This window comes from Plecotus auritus (genome assembly GCF_963455305.1).
Source record: "Plecotus auritus genome assembly, chromosome: 7".
Classification (NCBI taxonomy): Eukaryota; Metazoa; Chordata; class Mammalia; order Chiroptera; family Vespertilionidae; genus Plecotus; species Plecotus auritus.
In genome coordinates, this window is record NC_137774.1 from 10,542,322 (window position 1) to 10,556,537 (window position 14,216).

Consider the following 14,216-nt stretch of genomic DNA (forward strand, 5'->3'; position numbering starts at 1 on the left):
GAAGCGCAAGAACCCCAAACAAAAGGAATCCAAAGAGGACCACACCAAGACACATCATAATTAAAATGCCAAGAGCAAAAGACAAAGAGAGAATATTAAAAGCAGCAAGAGAAAAAACAGTTAGTTACCTACAAGGGAGCACCCATAGGACTGTCAGCTGATTTCTCAACAGAAACTATGCAGGCCAGACGGGAGTGGCAAGAAATATTCAAAGTGATGAATAGCAAGAACCTACAACCAAGATTACTCTACCCAGCAAAGCCATCATTCAGAATTGAAGGTCAGATAAAGAGCTTCACAGATAAGAAAAAGCTAAAGGAGTTCATCAACACCAAACCTGCATTATATGAAATGCTGAAAGGTACTCTTTAAGAAGAGGAAGAAGAAGAAAAAGGTAAAGATAAAAATTATGAACAACAAATACATATCTACCAACAAGTGAATCTAAAAATCAAGTGAATTAAATCGGATGAACAGAATAAACTGGTGAATATAATAGAATCAGGGGCATAGAAAGGGAGTGGACTGACAATTCTCGGGGGGAAAGGGGTATGGGGGGTGCAGGAAGAGACTGGACAAAGGTCGTACACCTATGGATGAGGACAGTGGGGGGGAAGTAAGGGCAGAGGGTGGGGTGGGAACCGGGTGGAGGGGAGCTATGGGGGGAAAAAAGAGGAACAATTGTAATAATCTGAACAATAAAGATTTACTAAATTAAAATAATAATAATAAAACATAAAAATGTGCCCTGGCCAGGTGGCTCAGTTGGTTGGAGCATTGTCCATACACCAAAAGGTGTGGGTTCAATTCCTGGTAGGGCACATACCTATGTTTCAGGTTCAATCCCCAGGTAGGTGCATACAGGAGGCAACTGATTGATGTTTCTCTCTCACATCAATGTTTCTCTCTCTTTCTCCCCCTTTCTCTCTCTCTCTAATCAATAAAAACATATCCACAGGTGAGGATTAAAATATATTTCATATATACAAATATAAATACATACATATAAATACAAATGTATATATGCATTATTGGGTGTAAGAAGACCTGAACACTGCTCCAACACTGACTTGTGTGACCTTGGGCAAGGCACTCTTAGGAACTCAGGTCCTCTTTTGCAAAATGGGAGCGTGGAAGAGGTGATAAAACAACTGTCTCAGTGTAAGGCAGACAGATGTGACAGCGCGGGGTGGTAACTGAGTGCTCTGCCAGTATCAGATGGGGTCATCGTCTCAAATTGTGGCTTCTGTGGTGACTCAATAAATCTCAGATAAAAAAAGAAAGAAAGAGGCCGCCCCCTCCCCCGCTCCGCCCGCTCAGAGCACAATGGCAGCGCCTGAGGTAGCTGGTGTGGCCAATGCCCCCAATCCTCCGGAATCCTCCTCTAGTCCCTGTGCTTCCAAATCAGAAGAAGGTCTGCTAGATGGTCTCAGATCCCTACTCCCGCTCTGCCTCCGCCCCCGTCCGGGACAGACTTCATGCTTCAGGTGTTTCAGCCCAACCCCTCTTTGGTTCCTCGGATGCCCTTCTCCATTGGGCAGGTCACAATGCCCATGGTTATGCCCAGTGCAGATCCCCGTTCCTTGTCTTTCCCAATCCTGAACGCTGCCCTTTCCCAGCCCAACCAGCCTTCCCCACCCCTTCCTGGCTCCCATGGGAGAAATAGCACAAGAACTCACCTCTTCAAGTGTAAGTAGCCAAACGATAACCAAGGAGAATAACAGAAATGTCCATTTGGAACAACCAGAGCAGAATCCTGGTTTGTCAGCAGGTGACACCTCAGCAGCGCACCAGACGGTTTTAGGAGAAAACTTGACAGCCACAGCCCTTGGTCTTTCTGGCAGTGGGTCTCAGTCTGATTTGAAGGACGTGGCCAGCACAGCAGGAGAGGAGGAGAATCCGTGCCTCCGGGAGAGCCTCCATCCTGTCACTCGGTCTCTTAAGGCAGGGGGCCATGCAAAGCAACGTGCCTCCGGGAATTGTCCTGAAGAGAAGTCCCCACAAGCCTCCATCCTAAAGGAAGGGAGCAGGGACACAGGCTTGGATTTCCGACCTGTAGTACCTCCAGCAAATGGGGTTGAAGGAGTCAGAGTGGATCAGGATGATGATCAGGATAGCTCTTCCCTGAAGCTTTCTCAGAACATTGCTGTACAGACTGACTTTAAGACAGCTGATTCAGAGGTAAACACAGCTCAAGATATTGAAAAGAATCTGGATAAAATGATGACAGAGAGAACCCTGTTGAAGGAACGTTACCAGGAGGTCCTGGACAAGCAGAGGCAAGTGGAGAATCAGCTCCAAGTGCAACTAAAGCAACTTCAGCAAAGGAGAGAAGAAGAAATGAAGAACCACCAGGAGATATCAAAAGCTATCCAGGATGTAACGATAAAGCGAGAAGAAACAAAGAAGAAGACAGAGAAAGAAAAGAAAGAGTTTTTGCAGAAGGAGCAGGATCTGAAAGCTGAAATTGAGAAACTTTGCGAGAAGGGCAGAAGAGAGGTGTGGGAACCAGGGGTGGGCAAACTTTTTGACTCGAGGGCCACAATGGGTTCTTAAACTGGACCGGAGGGCCGGAACAAAAGCACAGATGGAGTGTTTGTGTGAACTAATATAAATTCAAAGTAAAGGAGTGGAGGGGAGAGCAAGAGAACCCTCCGCTCTTTCGGCTCTGCGGGCCGGATAGAACAGCCGAATGGGCCGGATCCGGCCCGCGGGCCGTAGTTTGCCCACGGCTGGAGGATGGTGAAATAAATCAGAACATTATGGGAGAGACAGAACGGGCCTGGAAGGCAGAGATCTTATCACTAGAGAGTCGGAAAGAATGGCTGGTGTTGAAGCTAGAAGAAGCCAAAAAAGAGGCAGAGCAGCACCTTACTTACCTCAAGTCAACTCCCCCAACACTAGACACAGTTCGTTCCAAACAGGAGTGGGAGACAAGACTGAATGGGGTTCGGATGATGAAAAAGAATGTTCGGGACCAGTTGGGTTCCCTTGGGTTCCCTTGTTGGCTCCCATGGTCCACACGTGCCCCCTGCCGCCTCCATCCCGCCTCCCCCAGGCTTGGGTGGTGTAAGGCTTCTACTGAAACTCCCCGGCCCCAACCAGTAGACAAACTAGAGAAGATCCTGGAAAAACTGCTGGCTCGGTTCCCACAATGCAATAAGGCCCAGATGACCAACATTCTTCAGCAAATCAAGACGGCACGTATCACCATGGCAGGCCTGACCATGGAGGAACTGATCCCGTTGGTAGCTGCACGACTGGCAGAACATGAGCGAGTGGCAGCAAGTACTCAGCCCCTCGGTCGGATCCGGGCCTTGTTCCCTGCTCCATTGGCCCAAATCAATACCCCAATGTTCCTGCCTTCTGCACAAGTGTCATATCCTGGAAGGTCTTCACATGCTCCAGCCACCTGTAAGCTGTGTCTCATGTGCCAGAGCTGCATCCGATGGCATGTACCCACGTGTTACATAAGGAGTGTATCAAATTCTGGGCCCAGCCGAAACCGGTTTGGCTCAGTGGGTAGAGCGTCGGCCTGCGGACTGAAGGGTCCAGGGTTCGATTCCAGTCAAGGGCATGTACCTTGGTTACGGGCACATCCCCAGTGGGAGGTGTGCAGGAGGCAGCTGATCGATGTTTCTCTCTCATCGATGTTTCTAGCTCTCTATCCCTCTCCCTTCCTCTCTGCAAAATATCAATAAAATATATTTTAAAAAAAAATTCTGGGCCCAGACCAACACAAATGACACTTGTCCCTTTTGCCCAACTCTTAAACGATGGACCTGATTGGGGAGGAAGAAGAGAAGCTGATGTGAACAGGAAGTGCGGGTTCAAGATTTCTAAAACTCTATATTTATACAGTGACGTATACTCATGCCATGTACATTTCTATTATATAGGTAATGTGTGTATAGAAAGTCTGTATTCAAATGTTCGTAAATGAAAGTATTATGCAAAAAAAAAAGAGAGAGAGAGAGAGGGAGCGAGCGAGAGGGAGGAAGGGAGGGAGGGAGGGAGGAAGGAAGGAAGACCAAGGTCTGTGTTAGGTGCCAGAACCTTGCAGAGGAAAAAACAGGAACTTGCCCTTGAACTGAGTGCAGCCTAGTGAATAAAAAGAAAATAGAACTAGAAAAAAAACAAAACACAAAAAACTTGCAATGTAATGTGGTAAGGGTCAATCTAACATATGCTGGATTCAAATATGCACAACTTAACTTCCCCATAAAAGGATGAAGCTTGGGTATATATAGTTTGGGTAAATCAAAGTTCTCAAATTAGTTAGCAGAACACAAGTTTAAAGCTTCAGACAATCGTTTACAGGTGTTTAGTACAAAAATGGGGGGATAAAGTGTGTGTGTGTAGCTTTGTCCACAGCCTTTTGCTTAGACCCATTTTTCTTATTGATATTTTAATCCAACAATTAATTTCTTAATGTATTCATTTTCCAATAGAATGTAATTAAGTCAACTCCTGTTTAACCAAAATAAACCCAGAATAGTTAGAACAGAGAGCCAGCCCCTGCTGGCTGGAATGCAGACTGCAAGGAGAAAGCCCAGGAATGCTGGGATTAGTGGAGATCCATCCATATTCTCCGTTTATGCCTCCATAAATATCATTCACAACCAAGTTATTTAGTCTTCTATAATTAAGCTCCCCCTTTTTTTATTATTGTCTAAAGCAGCCGTGGGCAAACTACGGCCCGCGGGCCGGATCCGGCCCGTTCGGCTGTTCTATCCGGCCCGTGGAGCCGAAAGAGCGGAGGGTTCTCTTGCTCTCCCCTCCACTCCTTTACTTTGAATTTATATTAGTTCACACAAACACTCCATCCACGCTTTTGTTCCGGCCCTCCGGTCCAGTTTAAGAACCCGTTGTGGCCCTTGAGTCAAAAAGTTTGCCCACCCCTGTAAAGTTTTACATATGTCTTCTTTTCCCCCAACTGGCCACCCCCCACAACCAGCCATTCCCACCCCGTGCAAGCCCCCACCACCCAGTGTCTGTGTGCATTGGTTATGCTAACATGCATGCATACAAGTCCTTTGGTTGCTCTCTAAACCGTCCCCCACCCCCTGCAACACACACATCAAGCTTTCTTTCTTTTTCAGTTTATTAAAAAAATCAATTTTTTTAGAATTATTAATAAAAACAAATTGGTTTTTGTTTAGTTTTCCATGTCCCTATAATGAGTTTATTCTCCACTAGCACCAAAAGTGTACATTTCTCCTCTATTCATCTCATTTTTTTCTTGGGAACATCCACTCTGGTGCCTTCTGTTCTCCTGCCCCAATCCTGACTGATCACTCTCTAAGCCTGCTGCCAGGCCGCCTGTCACCCGAGGATTTCCCTTCGTCATCATCTTGGGGATTCTCTTCGTTTCTCACCTGTGTTGAATATCCTGTTTCTAGGACCACGTCTTCCTGTTTCTTAGTTTATTCTCTCGTCTTCGTGCACCACGTCCTCCAGTAGTTTCCTGAGAAAGGAGAGATGGGTAGGAAGTAAAAATTTTAAGATTTCATACATCTGGGAAAAAAAAAAGATTTCATACATCTGAAAGTGTGCTTACTTTACTGAATTCACAATTTGGCTAATTCCTAAAATGATAGGTAATAAATAATCTGAAAGCATTCCTCCACTGTCTTCCAGTCTGGCTGAGGAGCATGGCACCACTCTGACCTTTGCTCCTTTTCCTGTGACCTGTGTTTTCTCTCTGGAAGATGTTTTAGTAACTTTCCTCTATGTACTCAGTGATCTGAAATTCATTTCTTTTTCATCCATTATGCGGGCTTCTCATTCTGAAGATGATTTCTGTTTGGAGATGATTTCTTTTTTTCAAATGTTTTTATTGATTTCAAAGAGGAAGGGAGAGGGAGAGAGAGAAACATCAACGATGAGAGAGAATCATTGATCGGCTAGTTCCTGCACACACACCTCCCCCCAACCCCCCAGGAGATCGAACACACAACCAGGGCATGTGCCCTGACCGGGAATCAAACCATAACCTCTTGGTTCATAGGTCGATGCTCAACCATTGAGCCGCCGTGGCTGGGTGTGAGATTATTTCTTTCTTTCGTTAGCCTTTTATTTTTTTTATTTTATTGTTTAAGGTATTACAAATAGTAGTACATATAATATGTCTCCTTTTTTTTTCCCCATTGACCTCCCCCCAGCCTCCCCTACCACCTGGCACTTGCCCTCACCCCCCCGCCCCCCCCCTGCAGTGTCTTGCATGAGATTATTTCTTCAATTATTCCTTCAATGATGGCTTTCCCTCCAATTTTCTATTTCTCTAGAACTCTTCTTTTTTTTAAAAAAATATATTTTATTGATTTTTTACAGAGAGGAAGGGAGAGGGAGAGTTAGAAACATCGATGAGAGAGAAACATCAATCAGCTGCCTCCTGCATGCCCCCTACTGGGGATATGCCCGCAACCAAGGTACATGCCCTTGACGGGAATCAAACCCGGGACCCTGAGCCAAACCCGTCAGGGCATAGAACTCTTCTTAAATGTTAGTCCTCCTAGGCTACCTCTAGTTTTAAAAAATATTTTAATGCCTATTTTTCAGGGTTGTTTTTTTTTTTAAAGGATATTTCTTTAATTTTATCTTCCAACCTTTTGAAGTTATTGGTTATCATATTTTATTTAAAATAAATTTTTAGCCCTAGCTAGTTTGGCTCAGTGGACAGAGCATCAGCCAAGGACTGAAGGGTTCAGGGTTCAATTCTGGTCAAGGGCACATGCCTGGGTTGGGGGCTCCATCCCCAACTGGGGGCATGCAGGAGGCAGCCAATCAATGATTCTCTCTCATCATTGATGTTTCTCTCCCTCTCCCTTCCTCTCGGAAATCAATAAAAATATATTTAAACAAATTTTTACACAGGCAATAGGATGGTGAAGGCCTGGGGCAGGGGATGCAGGCAGACTATAAGGGGTCAAAAAAAAAGGGGGGGGGAGCCCTGGTTTGTGACACTTGATCAATTTCTGTGGTGTAAATACTCCTACCATGGCCAATTTTGAGCTACTAATGTGATGTCACTAAATGCAGATTTGAGAAATGTACATAACTGATTCTCCCAGCTGGTACTAGGACACTAGCCAGCTTTAGTACACCACTACAGAAAGGAACAAAAGTGATTAAGATGTTCTGTTCTACATCTTGATTGTTGGTGGTAGCATGGGTTTATACATTTGTCAAAATGTATCAAACTGTATCCTTACATGTTTGGTACATTTTTAAAAAAATATATTTTATTGATTTTTTACAGAGAGGAAGGGAGAGGGACAGAGTTAGAAACATCGATGAGAGAGAAACATCGATCAGCTGCCTCTTGCACACCCCTCACTGGGGATGTGCCCACAACCAAGGTACATGCCCTTGACCGGAATCAAACCTGGGACCCTTCAATCCACAGGCCGATGCTCTATCCACTGAGCCAAACCGGTCAGGGCTTGATACATTTTTTGAAGTATAACTTACATGCAATAAACAATTGATTATAATGTTTCAAATACAATATCAGCAACAACCAAAATGCCCAATAAAGGGTTGGTTATGTTAGTTTATTATCTATCCTTTTGACAGACTATGATGCACCCACTGAAACAATTCTAGATTTTTGCAAAATGCTTTGCTCTCTTCTGTTAAAAAGGAAATTTTATATTTTACCATGTGTTTGCCTATGCAAATTCTGTAGACCGATGGAGAGTGTCTGACTTTACAAAGTGAGTTTTGATCTTTGTATTTAAAAGCAGTAGATAGCAAGATGGCTGAGCCTAGATTCTGCAGCTGGACTGCCTGGTTAGGGTTCAAATCCTGGCGTCACTCCCCAGCTACGTGACTTGAGCAACTAACCTAACCTCTTTGAACTTTAGCTTTATGACTCCAAAAAGGGCACAAAAATAGTACCTATCTCATAGAGTTGTTGTGAGGATTAAATGAGTTAATGTATGTATAGAGCTTAGAACAGTTTCAAAGAGTGTGAGCTTTACAAATATTACCAATGATTTTCATGAGGCAATGATACTGTTTGAACAACAAAAATGCTTACAGGTCAAATGTGCTATACATCTTAGGGGATACAGAATTTATAAGACAAGGCCTCTGACTTCAAGGAACTATTGCAGTGATTCTCATCTGCTGGGGGTGGAGTGATTTCTGCCACCAGGGAAAAACAGGCAAGGTCTGGAGACTTCTTTTCTTTGATTAATCCTCATGGGAGGATATTTTTTCCATTGATTTTGAGAGAGAGTGGAAGGGACAGAGTGGGGGAGAGAAAAACATCAATGTGAGAGAGATGCATTGATTGGTTGCCTCTCACATGTGCCTTGATTGGAAATCGAACCTGAGACCCTCCTGTGCATGGGCCAATGCTCTACCACTGACCCGCACCGGCCAGGGTGATCTGGAGACATTTTTTGTCAGGAGAGGGGTTTGCTACTGGCATCTAGTGGGCAGAAGCCATGGATGTTGACAAAGAAAATCCTGCAATGTACAAGACAGGCCCCCAAAACAAATTATTTGGTCCAAAATATCAATAGCACCAAGGCTGAGAAACCCTGAGTTAGTCTGTGGGGATGATAGAAGATGTGTGTGCATACACATGTGAAATAACAGAAAAAAGATGTATTAGTCTCTGTCCCCAGTTCCTAGCACAGAGCTCCTAAAACGCTTATAGTTTCCTAAGTGGTAAGAACACTAGGAACCTCTCTCGATCTAATATTTGGTGTTTTTTTGTTTTGTTTTTAAATTTCAGAGAGGACGGAAGAGGAAGAGATAGAAACATCAATGATGAGAATCATTGATTGGCTGCCTCCTGCATGCCCCCTACTAGGGACGGAGCCCACAACTTGGGCATGTGCCCTTGATTGGAATTGAACCCGGGACCCTTCAGTCTGCAGGCTGACACTCTATCCACTGAGCCAAACCGGCGACGGCTAACATTTGGTCTTTGACTCCATCGCTGACACAGGACTCCTAAAACCCTTGTACATTCCATGTAATAAGAGCATGAGGAGCATGTTCTTTTTTTTTTTTTTTAATATATTTTATTGATTTTTTACAGAGAGGAAGGGAGAGGGATAGAGAGCTAGAAACATCGATGAGAGAGAAACATCGATCAGCTGCCTCCTGCACACCCCCCACTGGGGATGTGCCCGCAACCAAGGTACATGCCCCTGACCGGAATCGAACCCGGGACCCTTCAGTCCGCAGGCCGACGCTCTATCCACTGAGCCAAACCGGTTTCGGCGAGGAGCATGTTCTGTTTTGAGGCGACTTCGGGTGGTAGTGGATGTGGGCTGGTCACCCGAAAGACCAAGCCGTAACTAGAAGTTGAAATTTTCAGCCTGCTGCATCCAACTTCTCTAGAGAGGGGAGAGGGTCTGGAAATTGAGTTAATGACTGATCACGCCTACAAGAGGGAGCTCCCATAAAAATCCCAATAGTAGGGAGTTGGGGAGCTTCCAGTGGTTGAACATGGCCATGAGCTGGGGGGATGGTGCACTCCAACTTCGCAGGGACAGAGCTCCTGCACTAGGGGCCATCCCAGATCTCACCCTCGGTAACTCTTCACCTGGCTGTTCATCTGTACCTTTTGTATCTTTGATAACCTGGTAAATGTAGGTCACTGCCTCCCTGAGTTCTGTGAGCTGCTGTAGCAGAACCCAAGGAAGGGGTCAAAGGAACATCTCATTTGTAGCCAAGTCAGACAGAGGTTGTGGGTAACCTGGGGGCCCACTACTTGTGATTGGCACCTCAAGTGGGAGGTAGTCTCAGGGGACTGAGCCCTTAACCTGTGGAATCTGAGGCTACTTCCAGGTAGTGTCGGAATGGAGTCAAATTTGGACACCCACCTGGGGTCAGAGAATTGTTTGATGGGGGGACACCCCACACATTCTGGTGTCAGAAGTGTAGACGGTGTGAGAATAATGGAGACATACAAGAAGAGCTGGGTTTTCCCCAAAACGACAAAGCAGATAATGGAAACTGAGTATGTATTCAGTTAAATAAAGAAAAAAAGAACCGAAATAGAATAGAGCCCTGGCCTGAATAGAGGATTCCCTGCCACACCTGGCCAGGAAAGGGGGCCTTTTGAGCTTTGGGTTTGGTGACCCAGTGGGCATACTTCAATAATTTTCCCATTTTAGCTTATTCTATTGGCACTTTTTAAAAAAAGGTTAAGCCAAAGTTAAAAGGCTTTTTTTCTGCATTGTTCTGTGTGAAATGCCTTCCAGAGCCAGTTCAAATGTTTAGTTCATGCTATTTCTTAATGCAACCTGATAGAGTTGAACCAATTTAAAATTCTTAAAAGTACATTTTGAGGAGGGATGACAAAAATGTTACAAGGTAATACCTCGGTTTTCATTTAAATTTGAACTTTGTGGGAAAAATATACCAATTACTTTAATGGTGGATCTAGTTTGGTATTACAGGTGATTTCTGCTTAACTCTTGATGCTTTTCAAAACTTTGCCAGTGAGAAGCATGTATTACTTTGATAATCATAAAAAGAACAGAGAGCATAAAAGAGAATTGAATAAATGAAGGAGAAAGTGGCTCAGGGTGTCTGGTCTGCCCCCAAGCTCTTTAGTAAACACGGGAGGGGCAGGAGTAAGACTCATTAAATAATTTGCTCCACCTCCCTCACCTCTCTCAGAGGCCCTCCTAACTTAGAATTCAGGAAGCTTCTATCTCTATATTCTTACATTATTCCACCCTTCTTTCTGTCTGTGTTTCCAGTCCTGAGTCCCTGTCTACTTTGGGGAGGAGGATACAATAGAAAGAATCATCACCTGTGTTCAGAACATTGTTTATAGGGGTGTGGTGTGCCAGGTGCTGCAGGGTCCTGGCCCTTGAGCTCACACATCCTTCTTCAAATATTCTCCCTATCCCTTTTCCTGGATTAAAAAAAATAATTAAAATTTTTTCTGATTGCCAAAACCGGTTTGGCTCAGTGGATAGAGCATCAGCCTGCAGACTGAAGGGTCCCAGGTTCGATTCCGGTCAAGGGCATGTAGCTTGGTTGCGGGCACATCCCCAGTGGGAGGTGTGCAGGAGGCAGCCGATCGATGTTTCTCTCTCATCGATGTTTCTGACTATCTATCACTCTTCCTTCCTCTCTGTAAAAAATCAATAAAATATATTAAAAAAAAAATTTTTTTTTCTGATCAAGTAATACCTACCTGTTTGTTGAACATTCCCATATTTGAAATGCCCTAGAGCAGTGGTCGGCAAACTGTGGCTCGCGAGCCACATGCGAATAGGGGCTTAATCACAAGGAACAACAACAGCCTGTAATTATTGGAATCGAGAGTCTAGGTCAGTGGTCAGCAAACTCATTAGTCAACAGAACAGCAAACCGCGGCTCACGAGCCACATGTGGCTCGAGAGCCGCAGTTTGCCGACCACTGCCCTAGAGGGTGGGGGAAACAATGTTATTGTAGTTGAATGAACAAATTAACAAGAGTACATTTAAAAAAAATTTTTATTGATTTCAGAGAGAGAAAGGGAAAGGGAGAGATAGAAACATCAATGATGAGAGAGAATCACTGATTGGCTGCCTCCTGCACACCCCTCCCCCTGGGAATCAAGCCCACAACCCAGGCATGTGCCTTGACTGGGAATCGAACCATGACCACCTGATTCATAGGTTGACACTCAACCACTGAGCCACACTGGCCAGGCAAGAGTATATTCTTGAAGACAGAGGACAAGGAGGAAACTCCAGGCAGGGGACATGCCTAGGATAGTGACGAGCATTTCTTCAGGATACAGTCAGTGATCTGGCTGGATTGACTGGACCAAAGGTACAAGTGGAACACTGGAAAAGAAGGCGAAGTTATAAAGTGCCTTCAACAAAGCTAGACGGTCACTTCTCACGGGTCACGAGGACGTGCTGCATGCTTCGTTATACATACTTCTTCCATTTAACAAATATGTGAGCACCTACTATGTGTGTGGCACAATTTTAAGCACCAAATAAGACAGACAAGATCCTTGCTCTCATGGAACTTGCATTCTAGTGGCTGTGGGGAGACAGCAAAAAAAAAAAGATAATTTCAAGTATTGAGAGATGTTCTGCAGATAATCAAATGGGGTCCTGGCATGGAGTAGCTTTGGGAATTACCTTAGATAGGTTGGTCAGGAAAGGCCTTACAAAGTGACATCTGAATCTGAGATAGGAACAATGGGGAGAAACAGCAAATACCAATGTCCTAAGACTCACAAATCATGGTGTGTCCAAGGAATAGAAAGGCTAGAGCCTAGAGAGCAAAGGGAAGGGACAGAGAAAACTAGAGAATTCTTTTACAATAATGGTCTCTGCTTACGGGAGTTGAAGACGAAGAGCGTTCTGTGAATGCTCTCTCTTTTCTAAATTATTTAGACAAACTGTTGTGTGGGAAGTCAGGAAAATGGCTATGAAGTTTGCCCCATCACTCAGCAAGAGGACTCAGTCCTCCAAATGTCATATTCACCTCCCATTCTTCCTCATCACGAATGAGGCCAAGGTTTAACCCTTCACCAGGTCAGCCTTGCTCAGGAAGGAAGAGCATCAGGTTTCTTCTTCTCCCCTGAAGGGGCGTGGGCGGGGCCGTCACACTGGGAGGGGAAACTGCAGCTGATCTCGTGCCTTCATGAATTCACTTGCTTAACATACTGGTGAGCACCTCCTGGCACAAGACACTTGCACCAAGCACCTCAGAGAGGCTCCTGGTTTTGCGCAGGCAACCCATTCCACAGATCCAGATCCAAAAGCTTAAAAAAACTTGCTCAGGATCATACAGCAGGAAGTAGCAGAGTAAGAGTGAAACTCAGTTTTTCTCTTTCTTAATTTCATAATTTGTTCACTAGACATGAATATTCCTGACATTCAAAAAGTTAAAGAATAACATATCAAAATCCATGTACTCCATAGAGAGGTTAAGAAATGCAATTTGAGCCCATCTGGTGTGTCTCAGTGGTTGAGTGTCAACCTATGAACCAGGAGGTCATGGTTTGATTCTCCGTCAGGGCACAGGCCCGGGTTGTGGGCCCAATACCCAGTACGGGGTGTCAAGAAGGCAGCCGATCAATGATTCGCTCATCGTTGATGTTTCTATCTCCCTCTCACTTCCTCCCTGAAATCAATTAAAAAAAAAAAAAAATACAACGTGAAGCCTCCTATGTACCACTCTCCTCACTCTTCTAAACAATGGTCTCTGATTCCTTCCACTTGGGAGATACTGTAAATAGCATCCTAATAGGTACCAGTGGCACTTCCCTCTTCTTCCAGTCACTAAGGTCAATGAATTCTGATATCTATTTCCACTATTCTTCCTACCCTTCTCCTTTCTACAAGAATCATTTCTTATCTGGATTATTACAATGGCCTCCTAACTGGTCCCCCTGCATCTGCTCTTCCCCCTTTCCAGTCTAATCTTCATATTACCACCACTAGCCTTCTTTTTTTTTTTTTTAAATATATTTTATTGATATTTTACAGAGAGGAAGGGAGAGGGATAGAGAGCTAGAAACATCGATGAGAGAGAGACATCGATCAGCTGCCTCCTGCACACCTCCCACTGGGGATGTGCCCGCAACCAAGGTACATGCCCTTGACCGGAATCAAACCTGGGACCCTTCAGTCCGCAGGCTGACGCTCTATCCACTGAGCCAAACCGGTTAGGGCTAGCCTTCTTTTTTTAACAAAAAATATTTTTATTGATTTCAGGGAGGGAGAGAGATAGAAACATCAATGATGAGAATCATTGATTGGCTGCCTCCTACATATGCCCTTGACCGGAATCAAACCTGGGATCCTTCAGTCCATAGGCCGACGCTCTATCCACTGAGCAAAACTGGCTAGGGCAACCACTATCCTTCTTAAAACCTTTCAACAGCTGCTCTTTGCTCTTAGGATATAGACAAATCACTTGAGTGGCATGCAAGATTTCATGTGGCCTTTTGCCTATTCAACACTCGAGCTTTATCTCAACCCCTTGTTGTTTTAGAGACCCCACCTTCTTGCAGTTCTTTATAATCTCCAAGCACTCTCCTACCTCAGCCTTTGTACATACTGTTCCTTTCTGCTCCACCTGAATAACTCTCTTCCCTTTCTCAGCTAAGTTTTCCTTGAGTCCCCTGACTGTAGCATTCCTTGGTCACTTTGACAATTTTACATTTATTTGTGAGGTTAATTAATTACTGTAGCTTCTTTAATCAGCTAGGGACCAAGAACTACTT

At 44.6% G+C, this 14,216-nt stretch overlaps 1 protein-coding gene across 1 annotated transcript; it reads left to right on the forward strand.

Moving 5' to 3' along the window:
• Positions 1-1,326: 1,326 nt before the first annotated feature.
• LOC308254766 (RING finger protein 214-like) lies at positions 1,327-3,786 on the forward strand (the record flags this gene model as incomplete). The annotated part of the gene is given in 7 exon segments (XM_080681158.1): positions 1,327-1,462; positions 1,667-2,518; positions 2,722-2,963; positions 2,995-3,067; positions 3,070-3,432; positions 3,435-3,499; positions 3,733-3,786. Coding segments are annotated over 7 exon segments (1,785 nt in total).
• Between the last annotated feature and the right edge of the window lie 10,430 nt (positions 3,787-14,216).